Source organism: Protopterus annectens, chromosome 9.part0 (genome assembly GCF_019279795.1).
Source record: "Protopterus annectens isolate FY-2018-M chromosome 9.part0, PAN1.0, whole genome shotgun sequence".
Classification (NCBI taxonomy): domain Eukaryota; kingdom Metazoa; phylum Chordata; order Ceratodontiformes; family Protopteridae; genus Protopterus; species Protopterus annectens.
In genome coordinates this window covers 1,050,546,720-1,050,567,891 of record NC_056743.1, presented here as the reverse complement: position 1 = coordinate 1,050,567,891, position 21,172 = coordinate 1,050,546,720, and the positions used below count along the sequence as shown (strand labels likewise).

The following is a 21,172-nucleotide window of genomic DNA, read 5'->3' as shown; positions in this document are numbered from 1 at the left end:
GCTCAGGCCCTAAACAAGGTATACACAATGTATGATAATCCCTATGCGGTATCTGCTTCCCACAAGAAATACAGTTATTCACTTTTTCTGACATCCGTAATATACTGAGGCAAGAAAAACCAAAATGTTCCCGGGTTACAGGTTACTTAGCCAACTCTGTACTCGGTCTGAAACTCCAAAATCTCAGAACGCCAACCTGCACTCGCAAAATTGCTTCTGCATCGGACCATGCGGCAAAAAGACTGAAATGTGACGCCAGTCTAAGGCGCCATGACCCTCTGGTATTCGGGCCGACTGGGACGCGGACTATACCCAATAGTCAGGACTGCAGCAAGGGAAGACGAAGAACATCAGGCATGCCCATTTTTCATTCACCAACTGTAGCAGATGTCTGGGCTATTGCTTGAAGTCAGATCACGTAGGCCATAGTCAGGATTTTTATCTCTCTACATGAATAGAGCTTCAAAGCTGAGGTTTTGAAGAGAAATAGCAAATGACTGCAGACAGATGTTTAGGAGTATTACTAGCTCATCCTGGTCTCATAACAGCCAGTCAACCAAACATGGGACAACCAGGAGTGCCAGGCAGTGAACTGCAGCCACAAGCACTATGCGTTCTATGATACATATATAAAGAGACTGATAGTAATGCCATCTGGAAGGAGAGTGGAATAAATGAATACTGCTCTTAGACCACAGCATTCTAAGGAATACCCTGCATTCCTAGGGGAGGCTGAGATGCAGGTATGCATGCATCACATCTGTGCAGTACATCCAATAGTCTTACAGCATTTACATCCAACAGTCCTACAATTGCAGGGGAAGGACTAACTAGAGAGTTATCAAAGTGATTTTGAAGCGTCTGCTGAAGGCACTTGAGAGTGAACTGGACAGAGCCTTCCAATCTACTTTTCTACACTGGACAAGATCCTAATGTGTATGGTCTCAATCAGTTCCCAACTGTCTGGTCCAAATGGAATCACCTCTCTAATGCAAGAATCCATTTCATAAAATCTAATTTAATTTGATCAGTATCTACAGTGACACAGACTCCATTCAATCACTAAGATTATTTAGCTGTGGATGGCACATACTCCATTCAATCACCAAGATTATTTAGCTGTGGAAAGTGTGACTTATTGCAGTTTAAACCTTCCTGTATATGAATACCTGTCCATAAATAAAAAGTTCACTTCAGGTAGGTTTTTCTCTCAGAATGTGCAGTGTAAAGTGGGCTTTGCCCAGCCAGGTCAACATATTATAATAAATAAATATGCTCTGTGACTTTATTATGAAGATGAAATAACTAAGTCATCTGTGCACGTGGAGACCACTAATAGTACCTCTCTTAGCAGCAACAAAGACAAATATATGACTGGTGACAAGACCTGACTCATAAAAACAACCAGGAACTAGTACAGCTGCAATACATGTAAAAACAAAAACAGGAGCAATAGAAGCTGGCTACGGTCAAAACTGCTTGTAAAAAACTGTTTATTGTAAGTGCTTTCGGCTAGGTAAGTACCTGGCCTTCTTCAGACAAAACAGTTGAATAAAACACAAAACCTCCTTATATACACTTAATTAAACACATAATTAACCACAGCAGTTTTAATTAGTCAGCTCAGAAATGGGTATTTAAAGTAACATTACCACTCCAAATCTACGAGCTGAAATTAGATATTAACAGCTTAGTTATAACCTGTTTGTTCAATGAAAATTAAACATACATTAAAGCACTATTTAAAAACTTTACTATACATCCTAGCCATTGAATTAATTTCTTTAAAAATTTTTATTAATCAATTATATATATATATATATATATATATATATATATATATATATATTTTATGTTATATTTTATATATTATATATAACACATAACCAATAGGTCCATTCTAAAAAAATATTATTATTTAAAATATTATTATGTACACTTAATGATAACCATAATGTTAATTTAAAGTTCAACATTTAAGATGAGATATCATTTTAATGTCTTTTTGCTTTTTGGTAACTTAGCGCTGGTATCATCTAACACTTATGTGTGAATAGTATTTATACAATTTACTTATATACACATAAGTATTTATGTATATTTACTTATTTATAATAATAAGATCTTATATAAGTAAATACTGAATATATAAAGTAGGCTATTTTTCTATATAATATAGGATAATTTATAACATTATGGTTATCATTAAGTGTACATAATAATATTGTGGTTTATTATTATATTTAGAATTTTTATGTTAGGTTGTATTATGACTAAGAAAAGAACTGATGTGTAGGTATACTATTAATTATTCTAATATAATTCTAATATTGCCATATTAAATTGTAATGACAATATGGTATATTTTAATAAGCTTGGTAAGGAGACTCAATAACATCTATTTTAAATAATAATATTTTTTTAGAATGGACCTATTGGTTATGTGTTATATATAATATATAACAAAATATATATATATATATATATATATGTATATATATGTATATATATATATATATATATATATAATAGTTTGATTAATAAAAAATTTTAAAGAAATTAATTCAATGGCTAGGATGTATAGTAAAGTTTTTAAATAGTGCTTTAATGTATGTTTAATTTTCATTGAACAAACAGGTTATAACTAAGCTGTTAATATCTAATGTCAGCTCGTAGATTTGGAGTGGTAATGTTACTTTAAATACCCATTTCTGAGCTGACTAATTAAAACTGCTGTGGTTAATTATGTGCTTAATTAAGTGTATATAAGGAGTTTCTGTGTTTTATTCAACTGTTTTGTTTCGAGAAGGCCAGGTACTTACCTAGCCAAAAGCGCTTACAATAAACAGTTTTTTACAAGCAGTTTTGACCGTAGCCGGCTTCTATTGCTCCCGTTTTTGTTTTTGCATTCGTTTTTAAGTTTTTAACTTGGTTGGTTTTGTGTTTTGTTTGACAGCTGCAATACATACTTGCATCCAACAGTGCTACAGCAGCAGGGGAAGGACTAACTAGAGAGTCACAAAGATATTGAAGTCTCTGCTGAAGACACTCATGAGTGAACTGGATAGCTCGGATCACTGCTGAATAAGCCTTCTTCTCTAACTTGTCAAAATTGTGGGACTCCTGTTTGACAGAAGCGAAGTCAGATATCTGGGTCACTGATTTCTGTTAATCGACCACTAAAATTACAAAGGTATCTGTCTTAGGGTTTTACTCAACAGGGACTCAAACTCCACAGATGTCTGAATTGGTGAGCCCTTACTGGTACTAGCAGACCAGCCTCTGTGTTCACACCACAAAAACAGTATCCTTAAGAACCAGCTCTATCCAGAAGAAATAAAGCTCTGCTTAGAGTTTTCTGTCTAATATAAAAAACATGATCTTTCCTGATGGAGGAAGATGGATGCTCTTATGAACCCAGAGAGTTCTTTGTAAGACTGGAGAGAATCCTGAAAAGGTGGTCATGACAAAGAGATTAGGCAGAAAATGGGGGCTTGTATGCCTTTGCATGTCTTACAACAGTGGCCTTCACAGCCTGTAGTTCCAATAAAAGCTGGACTTTCCAACAATGAAGGGAAAGGCTTGAAAGTGTAGGAGGGTCTGGTACAAGACAACATTTGTATCGTCAGAGCTGACAGAGACGGGGTTCAGAAAGTTAGAGCTGGCATGGGGTAAGTGGTGCAGAACATAAGTATCTGACATCAGGGCAACAGGAATCACTGGTGCAGCAAAAGCAAGGGTTAAAGCTAGAGCTTCTAAAAAGGAGCGACTCCAGTGGGTATTTGTTTTTATAGTACATCCTTCATCATACTGCTGACATGCTACAAACAGGCTTGCAAGTTAAGCTACCTTCAATTTTATATTGATTAATGTGCTTAGGCAATGCATAATCATAGATGCAATTAAAAGATCAAAATAAAACAATAGCAATTAAAAACACAAGACAGAAAAGCAGACAGTAAAGTGCAATGAGAGAATAAATTAATGGTAAAGTGAGTGCAAGGAAGCAATGACAAATCAGTACAACAGTCCAAAAAGGCAATGAGGAGGATATGAGCCTCCTTAGAGTGGGGAACTCCCTCAGAACCCCATGTGGCATGTTGTGCGGGTTTGACTCCTGATATGTAAACACCCCCAAAAAGACAAAGGAATCAATTCAGATCAGTGGAGGTGCAAACAGTTCCTCATTTACTTGTACAGATTTACCACTTATGTGCTGCTTAAAATGGTGGTTGCTAAGCCAAACCCTGATAAATTCAGACATTCTGCTTCCTGCAAGTCAGGAAGACTTCTGGATTCTTGCTCATAACAGGCCTTCGATCTTGACTGATTCTATTTCAGTCTGCCTTGTACCTAAATTTTACTCTCAGGAATTAACAGCGAATTAGCAATGTAACTCATCTAGGAAGTGTTCTTATCAATCTTTAATGCTAATGCTAATTTGTCTGTTCGAGCTTTTCTCCCCGGGCCACCGCTGAAAAAGGACCTCTGTCCAGTTGGACTTTCCCAGTAAACAAATGTAAAATAAATAAATAAATAATGGTGACGTGTGCGCCACAGGATCTAGAAAAAGAATCACCATGGTACATACAATACACTCCCACACACACACATACACACAATAGATAAATAGAGAAACAGAGATATACAGAGCATATCATACATAAACAGATACATATACATGAAATATGTTGGCATATAGATGTGGTAGGTAATAAATGAAATATCTTGTGTTGTACGAACAGGGAACAAATTTCAGGGCAAGTTTTTTGAATATGGTAATTTTAGGGAATGCCATACCCAAGGTTGTGGATAAACTTGTGATAACAAATATGACATTATTTTCAGATAAATCTACACAGTATACCAGATACAAGTTTTATAACACCTTTTTAGCTAGAGTCTATCCGGGCTGCATAAAATCTATAAAAGGATTCAAGAGACATTTGTCCGTAGAAAGAAAAATCATTAAAGGTAGAATATGACCAGAATAGTCTTGTAAAAATACAAAAGATATGAAGCAAAAATAGATCAGTCAGATAGGCTACGATGCCACCAATTTTTGTAAGTATGCAACTATGCAAATATACCCTCAGACACATTGATTTAAGATTTTCAAAATGTGTTAAGCAATAAAGCATCGAAGCACTGTGTTACCCTAATTACAAAGGGTTTCGTCCTCTAAGGTCTACTGTAGCTTGAGTCACTCAGACAATGGACTCTCATGTTCATCAACCCCCAGCAACCCATAAACCAACTCACCAATGTGGAGAGTCAAAATGATTTGCTAAGCAACTGTTTAGTCTTACTCAACATCACCTGTAAACCATGTGATGAATTAAACGGTAACAACCTGATGCAGCCTTCTCTAGAAAAATCTGTGCTCCTTCCCCAGATGAGCAAGTTCAGCGTCCTCTTCAAGATGACTTCCAATAGCCCTCAATTCTACAGAAGGTAAACTGATGGGCCTGAAGTTTCCATTGCCTATTCTTTGAATTTTTTTTTAAACTTACTCAAGCTATTTATTGCTGTGCTAAATAAGAAGGCAAAAATGGCCCTGACCAGCTAGCTTGGCATGCATATTATCCACTTAATTGATCAGAGACTCTTAGAAAATGTTCCAGTAAGTCACATCATCTGCAAACTGCTATGACTTTGTTTGATTTGGTCCCATGCCATCTGCCCAAGGCTTTGGAGCACATACTTTATGCTTCCTTGGTAAACAAATAAGGAATAATGGATGCACTAATCAACTATGCAACCAAGTTCAGACTGGTACTTTTATCAATGGCTTTGTGACATTTTTAAGTGCCCTTCTCTGACTAGGTCAGAGTGTCCTGTCGAAGTGCAACACAAAGTGCCTACAGTCAAAGCTGAAAGACCAGGCAGTAGTTGACACACGGAGAGAGACATGCATGGTGGAAGGAGGGTGCAGTATCTACTGCCCTTACTTGTCCTAGGCAAGCACTGATAAGGGTGCTTCTATCTGCCATCAACTGCTCCAGTACAGGTCTCAGAACATGCAATGCCCCTGTGCAAAAGTATGTAGAACATGACAGACACTTGTACTCTCCAAAATGGAAAAACAAACACCACGTGCAGGTGTACACAAATGATCTGACAGTCTTTTTATCAGACACATTGTGTTGGTCTGACATTTGCAGTAGCTAAACAGGAAAATGTGCGTGTATAATTTAATGGTTCCAAAGGATAAGAAGTTTCCCAACAGCTGTATTTTTCTGACTACCAGTTGTCTCAAAGGCGTAGAAAGTGCCAGCAGGCAAAAAGCAGAAATGCACTTTTGTGGGTGAAAGAGCATTTATTTTAAATCCTGGACTCCATGGGAAAATTGCAGAAATGCAAAACACACTCACTCTGTGGGAATACAAGCGTTCATTTGGAGTTCTGTTACAAAAAGTCATACAGGGCTTTTTAGCTGTAAGCACCAGATAATGTCGTCTGATAGCTGTGTACTGAAATACTGAAAAGTGGGCTGAGGTTATGCCCAGGAAGTTTCCAAAGATATTTAATGAAGCCAAGAAAATGCCAATAAGTGCAATATTCTAGAGGTAAACCCGAGAAAAAAATAAAAGGCATTTTATTTTCCCCAAGCTCGCAATTACTCAAACTTTTTTTGGTGAAAGTAAAGTTCATTACCATTACATGTGAAATCATAACCGAGGAATTATAAAATCTGTCTATATTTATCTAAAGCTTGGACATTTCATTTTGTTTTACTGACTCCTTCAACTGGCATGTGTTTGTGTCTATATCTATATAGAAAGACACACACATTTATACACACATTAATTTACAGGAAAGCGAGAATTCTTTAACAGCCATTTCTTCGAGTCACAATTCAATCAAAAACAATTGTCACAACTGAAAACAGGAAACGAGTGAAGTGTGATGATAATGTCACTTTTTTGAGACAACTCTCTGACTGTGACCCACAAATCCTGGGACCGATCAACAACTTAGGCATTGAAGCAGCCAGCTGTGGCGCACCTAACATAGGGGGCAGCTAGGCCTGCGGCTGTAACGACATCCAGTAGAGACTACCCGTACTAGTGCATATTCTGAGAATCGGGCAGATATGATACTGCATGCGCCTGGTAGGATGGCATTGCAGTCCAAAGCCCATGGATATTACTGTGAACAGAAGAGTGACGACTTACTTAAAAATGCAATGGCTGCCTAGATGATGGCTTGTTATGACGGTCTTTTTCCCTGTGGGGAACAAATAGGTTAATTGAGCCAAAAGAGGGCTGATGGTTTGCAGACAGCTGGGAGACAAGATGTATTAAAAACATATTACTTTTCCAGGGCGGGGGATGAGCCACTTGTACAACTAAGAAATATGGTAACAACAAAGGCATATAGATGACGCTGATTAAAATAATTTTATGGACAGAGTGTGACTCGGCAAATGCTGTTTGTGCTTTGCACCAGACATGGCTCAAGGACCTAATAAACGAAAACACATTTATCACATATGTGCAACATCAGAGTGCTTGTGCAATCACTTGCTGTGAAAGGATTTCTTGTGTTTGGCTGCCCTGTGACTTAGCTTCAGCATAGTAAACATGGGAATTACTTATTGTTAAGGGTGCCACACGAGCTCTCTTTCTGTACCCCTGCTGAAATTGCTTGATGAAATTCTTCTGGCGCTCTAATGCCAGGTTTCTGAGATTCGCAGCACTCCTTTTTCATTAACAGTGTCAGTACTCATTCAGTATGAATTCACAAAAAATATTCCCAGCCAGACTTGCCCTTCCTCCATTAAGCCAGGTGAGAGCACTGAGTCTTCACAGGAGCACCTATTGCCAGACTGAAATTATGGTTTATGTCAATCTGAAAAGTGCTGGCATTATGGCCGAATGTGGAGGACAGAAAACAGAATATTAGATAAGATTTCTATGAGCAAAACCAAGTAATCTCTCCATAATTAGAACAATACATTTATAAGAAATATAAAGGACTGTGGAGCTGGCAAAGTACATGGCAAGAAAGAGGATAAAGAATGGATACAGTTAACTTATCCTGCCTATGTGTTACACAATGAAGGCAGACTGGTGCCTGTGTGTTTTTTAATTTATTAATTTGGTAAATGGGCAAGTGGGCTACTTATGACCATGAGCTGACCAAGCATTTTCAACATGTCCAAATGATGCTCTGTTCCAAATCCACTCGAAAGCTTTCACCCAGGGTATGTCAAAGTGACCTGGTTAAAATCAGCAGATCAAGAACTGAAGTAGCTTTCTTATCCCTTGGGAGGGTTAGACTGAGGTCTTGCTGCTGTTCAACAGCTGTTAAAGTAACAGAGCAACAGCTGCTTATCATCAGAGCACAATACCTGCCTTACCAAATATTGTGATGCTCTGCACCTGGCCCGTGTCTGAAGCATCTAAACAGCACCATTACTGCAGCGCTTAACTTTGGCAGTGTGTGTGTTGCCTTGCTGTAAATAGGACAGGATGGTACTTAACACACAAAATCCCTCATGTAACACAACAGGATGACAGCATTCCAACAAATGGATATTGCCCTCACTATAAACAAACCGACAGTATGATGGGCGGAATAATATGAGTGATATCCATCTGTCAAGAAAAGGAATTCTGGTAGGACAGAAAAAGACCTAGTTTAAAAAATGTTGTTTGGTAAAAGACCCTGCTAATTGGTTTCTGGATGTGGTAGATACCAGCACGCCTATTTATCTAAAACATTTCTACTTAGTTAAAAAAACTGTACTTCGTTCTCAGTGTTTAAATAATGCACCAACCATTCTGCATCACAGACTGACTTGACTGAATTTGACTTTGCTTTGTTTACACAGAATGGGACACGAAATGTACTTTTCAGAGGTACACATTTACTCCTCATTTACTTTAATAAACCACATCTTGTTGCCTCCTCCTGAACACAGCTGGTCTGAGTTAACAGTATTATTTGGTCAGAGACCTCCGTGACATCTCCTCCAAGGCTATCCATCCTCGTCTGTACAACTTCCCCATTTCAGGCACAAAAACTAGGCTTTGTAAGAGCAATAAATCACCACAGCACCAAATTTTAAGGGCTGAGATAGGAGCAAGGCAGACATCACAACTCATTTCACTCTAATCAAATCCAGCTACACCTAGCACACAGGAAGCTATCAGAGTTATCTTGATACAGTGACTTGTTTATAAACAGGAATGAAAAGTGTGGATTCCAGGCTGAATGACAGTGGTATCCTGGTTCATTATCTGTTTCACTGCAGAACATCTCCTGGACTTAAGCCATTCTGTACACAATAACATTTTACTAATAGTGGGACTGAGTACGGTTGCAGTAACACTAGTTTATTTACTTACTAACTTTTGGTAACCTGGGTTGCATGCAGATCATATAAGTGATTTTCAGAGTTACCCTGGTCCATATGGTATTACATATACAAAGAATGTAACAAAGTACAGTATTAAGTAGGAAATGCAGAGTGTAATGAGTTTAATGAAATGAACAATGCAGTACATAAAATGGGATTACTGATCTAAAACCTACATCTGTGCAATTGATGCATGAAGAACAAGACAGTATGCACTTAAGTTCATAGTGGTGGAACGCACATCATTAAACAGATTGTTTTCCTTTTTCCATATTACTTTAGGTGCAGCTTCCTCACATTCTGCTCACCCTATTCCAGCACCAGTAATCGACCCTCCAACCAGGAGTAGACGTGTGTGGCAATCAGAGGGCATTACTAATGCATCTGGAATACTGTCTGCATTTCTGGAGGCCATACAGAAAAAGGCAAATTAAGCTGGCAGAAAGCATGCAGTGCAGACCCGACACACAGAAGTGTGTTGGGAAACACTAAGAAAACTGGGACCTTTGAATAAAAAGAAAGAATGTGATGTATCACAGAAAGACAAAGGATGTGGATGCACCACTGAGAGAGAAAGGATGTGGAAGTGAGAAGGGTGGCCTAATGGTTAAGGTGTTTGCCTTGCAAACACAAGGTGCAGGGTTTGAGTCTCACAAGGGACAATTGGGTAGGCTTAAAATGGCTCGCAAGGGCAGTTAGCTTCGTACTAATCTATGAACCTATGAAGTACCAAAGGGAGAAAAGCACATGAGAGGGAGGGGAGATGAGGAATAAAATGGGGAGAAGGGTATATGAGTGTCAAAGGGACATGGGACAAATTCAAGTCATACACAGGGGTGGCAGAGTCCTTGAATTAACTTGTCTGTTACACATAAAGCTCAAAGCTACCTGATACTGATGAAAGAAAGGATGAAAAAAAGGGAGGGGGGGTAACTATCTGGGGATTGTATCTGAAATGCTCAGATTTGAGACATTTCCTTCCTTCACCATTGTGTAAGACTTTTCTATACAGCACTGAATGAAAGTTCTGCTTGCAAAGCAGTCTTTAAAGGAACTCAAAAAAAGGGGGCTGTAGATCTTGCCACATGCTGAGAACCATAGCTCTCAACTAAATAAGAACAAATCTCAACAGAATCAGGGACACATCCAGAAATAATCAGGGACCCTTTTTAAAATACTAGCACTGTTAACTTTTGATGTTAACACAATAAGATAATATGAATTAATATACATTTCCTGAAATAAAATAAGTCCTTAAATCTAATTATTGTCATTATTTATTAAGAGTAACTCACCATCATGTCTCCAAAAGTCACCAGTTTCAGAAGGGATTAAGAGGGACAGAGCTAAAATTTGTGTCAAAATCAGGGACATCCCTGAAAATCAGGGACGTCTGAAAGGTATGCTGAGAACTGATTACTTGGGGTAGACAGGATTTTCACCCACCTTAATTCCATTAAGTGTATCAAGCATAAACACAGTTTCTTGACTTCAGTGTGGTTTGTCACCAAAGCTGGTAATGACAGTTTGGATGCTTGTTATTAGAATGGAAAGGCTTTTTCACAGCAGGCAAAAGGTAACAGGAAAAGAACATGCAACAAGGCTCTGCATCTAACAAAGCAGTAGAGAACAGAATTCTCTAAACCTAGCACTTTGTACAAATTTAATTTATGGAATTCTCTTTTTCATTTGGCCAGCTGAACAGTCTCCATTTCCTAATCAGAACTTGCAAAACTTTGCTTTGATTTTGTGGTTTTGAAATAAAAAATGTAACTACTTACCCGCAAACAATAAGAAAAGAGGAAAACTTGTAATTGGCTTTAATTAAATGCAACTTATTTAATGTCAGCATTTACAACCAGTCTCTGTTTTACTGATCAATGGGACCTACAGGGTCTCTCATATTTATATTACACTAATCAAACAACCAATGCAATTTATCCCACAAGCATTTTGGAAGCCGCCACTATCTGACTGCATTCTAAACATGATTCCTACTTCCAAAATATTGTTCTCCTTGACTTCTCTCATATTGAACAAAATCCACCAGACTAACACACGAGATATTTCAGCTAATACAAGTTTTCCTAAAGGGAATCGCATTGTCTTTTTGTACATTAACTGTCCAAAACAAAACTTGACTTGGCTGGCTTCCATTCTTACTTTAATGATAATTTTAATAGGTGCCAATATGCTCGGTGTACATATAATCAAGACACTTACAATCTGATAACAGAGCAGCATTGTGACCTCAGGACAGAAGAAGCTCATGGCAGCGAAACAAACATGTACACAGCTTCACATCTACCTTTCAGGTAAGCAGGTTTTAACTTCTGTTGCAGTGCTTGTATTTGACACAGAACATGAATTACAGCATCTGCCACCATCACCTGATGACCACTACATTCACTGCAATAAAGTTATAACTGTACAACCCAGTAACATGCCATGCTGTTTACAGAACTGTTTATATTCAATGAAAATTTTAGTTATAATTTGAATTTATACTAGCATCATTCTTACATTTCTGTTTCTATACCACCCAAGCTTCCTGCCTCTACAAAGTTATAAATAATGATTCAATGTAGCAATCCAGTTACGCTGTCAACTAAGAGACAGAAAAATAAACTTTCCAAACAACACTGGCCCTTATAATATTTAAAAGAACAAATACGACAAACAAAATAACATTAATAGCAATTATTACTTACCAGATGCTCGATTTGAGCTGTCGGTGCTGTGCCCCGTCTTTGCTGTGTGGGAAAAAGCAAATGAGAACAAAAAAAGAGTGAATTACTGTTAGCAGATCCAGAAAACAACCAATCCTCTCTCTTCCTGGTAAATGAACTCAGGGTTACAAGCCAAGGCTGCAGCAGCCACAGCTGGATTCTGCAAGCCTCTCCTGACCTCACAGCCGCAACAGTTCCATCCAGTCTGAATCTGAGTCACATCCCTGCTGGTAGTTCAGCTTTTCTCTGTAGGATGTTTACTCTTCAGTTCCCTATACATGCTAAACAGTAGCACTAGAGGTAAACCATAGTGCAACAGCAGAAAAACAAAACACAATTAAAAATAAAATTTCCAAAACAAAATGTTCCCCGTATAGTGCAGGAGCTTTAATGTGCATTCTGTCTGGGCAGGCATTAAAATAATGCAGAACACTTTTGACTAAATCGGCAAAGCTTGGATTTTCTTCGTCTGATGCCCATTCTGCACACATTTTAAGGAGCATAACAATCTAACTAGCTCTAAAAAGTATTTTAAAGTTAAAAAAACATATAGACATTATGGTTACATGTATTTTATAGAGACTGCTAGTACGACTGAAAACTATAGCTGGATTCTTTGTTTTCTTTTTGAAAGTAAAAACAAACTCACCACTCTACTGGTTAGCAGGCCCACCAAAATTATAAGGTATGACTAACTCTCAATTGCAATTTGTTTTTAATTCATGGCTGTCCCAAAATAGGTCAGCCCTTAAGTTCTTCTAGGTAGAAGGTAAAACAATATAGTTCAAGAAATTAAAATGCATAGGGTGCTATTGATGGATGCAAGGTATGGAACTTATATGAGCAGAACACTTCAACATTTACATAAACATTTACAATACATTTATTTTACATGTACATACATTTCTAGATGATAAACACTTATAAAAATTGGTTTTCTGCTTAAATTAACACAGTTAAAAAGTCAGTCTATGCAAGTCCCACAATAAGTTGCTACTCATGTTGCCCACATGAACTTGTTTCAAAAATTCACCACTACAAAATGCTCAGCTGACGTCTTATGCCAGTTTATTTATACTTTTCAAAATTATTAAAAAGGAAGCACTGAAAGCCATCACTACCCTTCAGCTTATACATGCAGAAGCACCCCTAAATCCAGTAATTTCCTTGGATTTAGTAACCAGCTGGAAATATCGAGTCAATGGATATGCCCAGAGGCAAACCACATCTCCCAAACAACTGATATTTCCTGGAAATGGCGTTTTCGGTTGCTGTGATTCAAATTAAGTTTCCTTTTGTGTGCAAAAAGAGTATATACTTAGATTTTTTCCCCCTATTCTGCTACTGCAGGGCAGGATGTCTGTGCTGTCGGCAACTCATGCTTCAAACACCAGTTAATCTGGCCTTGTAATGGAAGACCTGATAACGGACTGTCAGCCACTTCTTAGGGGAGGGTGGTGACTGGACACTGCAGCAGCTCCCCTCTTGTACAGACTGAAAGAGCTAGACCTGGGCCCAGCAAACAAAAAGGGAATGGGGCAAAGCAAGTTATAGGAGAAGAAACCTGCAGTAGCATGGATGTCCAACGAGTACTCAGGGAAGTGAATGTTCTCAGCCCTCAAGGTGGATGGGAACCAGGCATACCTCTCAACCTCTTTGAGCAAGAAATCTGGATAAAACCACAAATAATTGGGGGACAAAGATCCCAAAATAGGGACACGTTTTAAATATTGCTCTTACAAACTTAGAAAGTTGATAGAATAACAATTTTTGTAGCATGAATTTTTCTGAAGGATATGAAGTATGAAAATCAAATATCTGCCATTTTCTGACTTCAGTCCTCAATGATTTGCCAGAAAACTACAACTTTATGAGAAAAGAACCAAAAATATGAGTAAAAAATCTGAACATTCTCTGAAAATCTGGACAGTTGAGAGCTATGGAACCAGGTGTTACAACGTGAAATATAATCTCTTGTCCCTGGTAACAGCCTCCTAGTTCCTGCAGCTGAGGGAACGGTGAATAGGCACAGAGCTGACTGCTTTTAGGTCAGAGATCAAAACTCAAAACCTGGTAGGTCTAAACAAATAAATAAGACATAATACACTCTTCTTTAGGAGTTACAGTAAGCTCCAGGTGATGCTTATATAGCCAAAAAATGAACTAGTACAGCAAAAATCACTTGTTTTTAGATAAATCTTTTGAGAGTAAAATCTATTTTTTAAACATGGATTCTTAAGAAGCAAGCACTACCTTTTGATATCTTCTGTCTTGTACAACTAGAAAAATCACATCTAATTAAGCTTTTAACTTTACCAGCATTCAGGTCTTCAGTGACAGTAATATCCTCCTCAAAACAGCATTTATGTAAAAAAAAAAAAAAAGATCTTTTCTGAAGGTATATAGTCAGCATCTTTAGTATGGAGGGATAAGACCCTGACTGCCTCCCAAGCAAAACAAATTCTATTAGCAGTTTGGGCACCTGTAGGACAGGATACTGGTGTGGGGGAAGAAAGGAATGAGGAAGTTGCACCTCTTTTGTCTTTTTCCGGGGGGGATGGGGGGATCAGTGTGTGTATGTACTGTAAGTTTCCCCAGGCAGGATTCTCAGTACAGACCAGGGATCACCAGGGCACATGTCTGAGGTTGGAATTCCAGGAGGAGGTTGTTGATGGAGATGGAGACTTCATTTTCAAAAGATCACTGCAGATTCTTGTCCTAAACGCAGAAGCAGTACAAGCAGCAGTAGTGATTCCAGCTCATTTCGCCTCTCGGCCTACCAGCCTCGTTGCATTAATAGACATTTTCTCCAGGCAGAGCTCTTGGTGATCTCAGTATTTGGGAGAAATGAAACTTGGATATGTGAGGCATGATACTGCGGCAGAGAACAGGCTCACAGAGTGTCACACTGCTGTAAGAACCATCAACCCAGCATGTCATTTAAGAACCAGCAGCAAACAAATAAGTAAATAGATAAATGTATCAACTATCCCCTTTCAAGACCCTGCAAAACTTACTTATTTAATGTATTTACTGTGTAATTACTGGGTACATACATTGGTCCAAGGACTCTTTTCAGGCAGGATCCCGCCCATGTGGCAAGGGCATACATAAACTGATGATTATTTGTAATAGTAATAGGTGCATGCGCGCACGTTTTTGTGTGTGTGTGTGTGTGTGTGTTTATACGTATGTGGATTTTCAAATATTGGAATACTGATTCTAAAAGATTAAACATTAATAAATAAATAAATAAAACCATCTTTTATACACTGGGACAAGCCCCTTGTAACTTAATGTACACCAACCACGAGATTACAATTGGGAAAGGGCAAATTTCCACTCCCTGCAACCTCACACAGTTTCCAGCATTTTTCAACATTTTCAGATTTCAATCTCATATTTCAGCAACAACTGCCTTCAATGAAATAAATGACTTCCCACATAAGTGTGTGCGTGTTTTATATATATATATATATATATATATATATATATATATATATATATATATATACACACACACACACACACACACACACACATATACAGCTCAGCAAACAGGTAGCAGATTGAGCCAAATTAGTAAAAGTATTAGACGAAGGTGAAGTCAATGCTCACTTGCTACAGAAAGTGTTTCTTAAATCAGTGTCTGGTCAAAGATTTGGAAGCTGAATTTCAACCAGAAGAACTGCTGTACAGCTTTTGAGACTCTTAAGAGGTTATTTCTGTTTCTGTCAATGTTCAGAGGAGTTGCAATACCCAGAAAAAAGTGGGGCAGTGATATCTTGTGGTCTCCCTTGGAGTATTTCCTAAGTGTTGCACAAATGGAAACACCTCACTCAGCCTACATGCCTTCTTTACTGACTGCATCTAAAAAGTGTGCTACGTAGAGATGGAAGTTGCCATATGCACAGTCAGTGATATGGTAAAATATATTTGCACAGAACACTTACACAGCATAATCAGTCATCACTCCTCTTTATACTACAAATGGGTTCACCTGACTCCAGACAGTTAAACCCTTGCCATGCAATAGAATTAAATGGGGAGGGGTACTGGGCAAGTGCAGGTTGGGGGGATTTTCATTGTTGGATGCTTGACGGATAGCCTTCTATTCAGAAGAACAATGCCTAGATTTGATTAAGTGGGGTCTACATCACTTCAACGAAACTGCTGAAGTTTGAACACCATATGTTTGAACTTCTAACCTCGAAGTGCAAAAACATTGAAGTCTTAGAACAGAGATTTTTTTCCCAGGGAAAAAAATCGCTGTTCCAAGAAACACACACATAACACAAGCACACCAAAAAACAGCAATCCACACACATACACTTAAAATCTTACATCTAACCCTACACTAAACTATACATACACTACTATCTATCCACTTACCTTAACCCAAATCCTAACCCTAAGGTCCGTCACTATCGCACACTCACATGACCCGCACCCTAACTCACTTATCCAGCCCTAACCCTAAAGTCTGTCACTATTGCACATCCACCACCCATGCCCTAACCCTAACTAACCTATCCCACCCTAACCCTAAAGTCTGTCATTATCGCACACCCACCTCACCCGCACCCTAACCCTAACTCACCTAACCCGCGCCCTAACCCTAATGTCCGCACTATCGCACACTTACCTGAACCCGACCCGTAACTTTCCACCACAGCGCTGAATATAGCAAAGCCACAGAAACGGCCCACCGAATTTTTCCCCAGTTTTCGGACATCACAGTTCGAACTGCTGACTTTTCGACGAACAGTCAAAGACCCGATTAAGTGTGCCAGGGAGCAGGATGCCAAACCTAGTTCCAGAGTTTTAACTAGAATTAGATGGGTGATCCCAACCTTTGGAAGGTAATGAAGTACAGTTTGAGTTAAATAACAAGACCGATATAAACTACTGATGAGTCTGACTAAGAGAATATGATACTTTTGTTAAAGTTCAGAAGTAATTCTGTTCCCTGATGTGACAGGTATTTACATTAATTTCCTTAATTATTGTTCATTTGCTACTGTGCTGCTTAACATGGTTTGCTATTCAAGTTGTTTGGAAAAACAATACAATTTCTCATTACAAAAAAATGCTTTGTATCTGTGTGAACACCAACAGGACAGAAACACTTTAGAAGATGGGAAACAAATCTGTACCAGAAATGATGTAAAATGATAAAAGAGCTTAATATGCCTAGTCATGAAGTAAGGATGCAGAGGAGAACACAGGAAGAAACTTTAAAATACCTCAAAGGAATTTACAGAAACAATCCAAATACCGTGTTTATAAAATGGATGATAATGAAAGGATGATGTTTGAAGACGCACGGTAGAAGACTGAGACAGCTATTTTGCATGGTCACATAGCACAGGCAGAACAATTACAGTTTTGTGTTCTGTGAGTTTTGACTGGCTACTACAAAGCTTAATTTCAAATGGAATTTATAGTATGAAAAACTATAGTTACATAGGCAATGGTATAACTGTGCAAACAATTAATGGTATAACTGTGCAAAGCATTATGAATGGAGGGCTAGGAGTCATCTTTTCTCTATCTTAATAGCATGAAAACTGAATTATAGATGCAGGATTTGGCACAAAAATGCCAACAGGGCAGATAAGATGTCTTTTTTTTTAAATAGCCTATTCATAGTGGTGGAGTGCTCCTCATTACTGTAGTGTTTTACCAGACATGCTTTTTTTTTTTTTTTTTTTTTAAGTAGTATGTTAATTTGGTAGATAGCACTTCATGTCCAGGTCATGAATCAAGCCTGCCTGCATGTTTACTAACAGAATGAATGGATGAATAAAAATTATTTAAATAAGCAAGCAAGCAAGCAAATAAATAAACTGTTCACAAAGGAAAGCCCACATTTGCACTTGTTTCCCACCTTTCCTGTAACTAGGGTAGTCCGGATACAGATTTGCTGTATCCAGGACGGTTTGTAAGCTTCTGAGTGGTGCCAAAGTTTAGTCTTCAAATTTTCCCTTAGATCTGCTAGTTCTCTCCTCTCCTGCACTTTTACTAGCTTATTAGTCTAGCACTTTACCAGACTTCTTGTAGCAATTATTGCAGCACACAAAAGTTCTACCAGCACTAAACGTTGTACAAGGAAACAGCTCCAGTACTTATTACTAATGCCCACCCCTCCAGGCATGTCTAAAGGTCAATTCCCTGTGCCTTCTCCTATTAACCTGGTGAAATTGGGCATCCTGAGGCAATGTAGCAACTACCTCATATATACAGACAACCCTCTCCTCTTATCTCCCAAGACTTAGACTTGCAAGAGATGCACTTATATATCCAAATTGGAAGCCACTCACTCTCCAGCCAATACTGGAATAGCTGACCAACAGGAGGAGGACAACACTTGCACCACATCACATGGAGCACACAGCCCTCCAGAACACACACCAGCACTGCCTTCAAATAAAAACACAAACCACACATCCACCTTCGCGGAGGCTCTCAATAAAAATCTACCCAAACAGCAGAGACCTCCAAGGCAGAAACGCACTCAATCACCACAACACAACAGAACACTAATCATGAGACACATAACTCTCCTAAACAATGTGCTACTCAACCAAAGCCACTATGGCAAAACAGCATGCCCAACACACTAGTCACAGGTGACTCCAGAGTGAGGCACACTAATGTCCCACTCACTAAGTTGAATAAGGAGAGATAACAGTCAGCTGCCTATCAGATACCAGGATCCACCACATAACGCATGCACTCAGGTCCCTCAACAACAGGTACAAATATGACTCTGTCATTGTACATGTGGGTGTGAATGACCTGAGCTGTACCTCCCTGGACTACATGAAAAGAGACATGGAGGAGCTCTCGGATTATGTAGCCCGGGCGGGTATGACCCTAGCCCTGAGCAGCATCCTACTATCACCCAGAATGATACCACAGTACAAGCAGAAAATGATTGATTTCAACAATTGACTAAGTTTCTGGTGTCATTCTAAGCAGATCCAGTATCTGTCTGCCTACAATGATATGACTAACAAACCTTGATGCTTTGCCAGAGATGGCCTGCATCTGTCACTCCTGGGCTTCCAGATACTGGCCAAGGCTCTTGCCATCCCTATAGTGCCTTTTTTAGGCAGTGTTCCAAAGACCAAATTATCACTGTAACAGCTACAAACAAATGCAATCTGAGGGTCATGCTGCTCAACACTAGAAGTCTAAATCTCAAAATGCACTCGCTCGAAGCACTCCTTAAAATGGAGAACATCGACATTTCTGCTGTAACAGACACCTGGTTCAAGGTAGCAGAAAGCACCCCTGCACTACCAGACTATAACCCATTCCACACCTTTCGGCTCCAGAATTTGGACCGAAGCTCCAAAGGTGGTGGTGCTTCTATATTCATGAAGGATACGCACACCTCCAGACTGGTAGCCCAACATAACGCATCAGAGATACTTCAGGTGCAGCTAACAATAAGTAAGACAGCGATTCAGGTCGAAGCCTGCTATAGGTCCTCAACCATGTCCCAATACTCACACTACACGTTTCTAAGCACCCTGGAGAATATTAGGGTCCAACCTAACACTCTCATACTGGGCGACTTCAACTACCCCTCCATTAACTGGGAAAGCTACTCATGTACCAATGCACTTGCCCAACGTTTCCTGGAGTTCATGAATTCCAATGCCCTGGACCAGCTCATTCTTACTCCAACTAGAGGTAGCAACATCCTTGACCTGGTCATTACTAACATGGGCGACCGTTGCTATACACCACTAGTCAACTCCTCCCTGGTTAGATCGACCACTAACAAATCACTTTGGAAATCCACATCCCCCTCCCCCGCAAAGGTAACCATTAAAAACTTCTCCAAAGCTAACTTTGGGCTCCTAAAAACAGAGGTGGCTAACTTCACAGCACCCATGCAAATGGAAAATAGTTGCATGAATGCCAAATCATACACTAATGCACTGTAAGAACACGTACACAAATGCATGGATCTAGCCATACCCAATCGAACCAAGACGCTCTCTCCAAAAAAAGGAAGCCAATCTGGTGGTCCCCTGCCATAATCAAACTCTACAACAGAAGATGGAAACTGATGTGGAATAAGATGAAGTCCCAAGACTGGAAAACTCCCTTATCAGCCTCAACAAAAAGTTGAGATCCCTCATCAAATCCTCTAAAGCCAGCTATGAAAACAGAATTGCAGCAGATAGTAAAGACAACCACAATGCTTTCTATAGTTATGTAAAGAATCTCCATGGCAATACTCAGATTTGCTCTGAGCTACTCTACAGTGGCACCTCCTATACCAAGCCATCAGATATTGCCAATATACTGGCCGACAGATTCAGTGCTAACATTACCCCCCCCCCCCCTCGCCACAAGACCAATCACAATACCGGTAGATTGCCAGGCACCCATTATTACTGCTGCACAGGTTAAAACAGCATTGTCCAAGGCCAAGAATACAGCTTCTATGGGACCTACCAATATCCCTGGGTGTGTTCTGCATGAACTACAGAGTGAACTGGCACCTCACCTGTCTGCCCTGTTCAATCACAGCCTCACTTTATTCTTTATCCCTACCGAATGACACACTGCTACAGTCATCCCTCTCCAAAAAGGAGGAGTGACTACAGACCCTGGGAACTACCGCCCCATTAGCCTGACAAGTCTGATACACAAAGCTATGGAATGCATCATCATGGACCTAATAAACAAGGATATAGGGACTCTCCAATCTCTGGATCCCACACAGTTTGGTTTTGTGAAGGGTAGATCATGCCTGCTCAACCTGGTCGACTTCTTTGAGTCAGTCACCAGAACTGTGGATTAAGGCAAGGTGATTCATACAGCCTACCTTGATCTGATCAAAGCCTTTGATACCATTCCCCACTCAGGAATTATAAGAAAAATCACTAAGCTATGCATCAACCCCTATATCACTAGGTGGGAAGCAAACTGGCTCACAGATAGAAGCCACAGTGTGAAAGTAGCCTACTCCAAGTCAAACTACTGACCAGTCATGAGTGGAGTCCCACAGGGTTCTGTCCTGGGTCCTCTCCTGTTTAGTATCTATTTTTCT

At 39.2% G+C, this 21,172-nt stretch overlaps 1 protein-coding gene across 4 annotated transcripts in view; it reads right to left on the bottom strand.

Moving 5' to 3' along the window:
- TNS2 (tensin 2) overlaps positions 1-21,172 on the bottom strand; it is a 1,145,004-nt gene that overhangs the window by 323,978 nt on the left and 799,854 nt on the right. For all 4 annotated transcript variants that reach the window (XM_044083852.1, XM_044083850.1, XM_044083851.1 and 1 more), the window contains one exon: positions 12,079-12,120. In XM_044083852.1, coding sequence (XP_043939787.1) covers positions 12,079-12,120 — 42 coding nt within the window. The remainder of the gene's footprint in view (positions 1-12,078; positions 12,121-21,172) is intronic.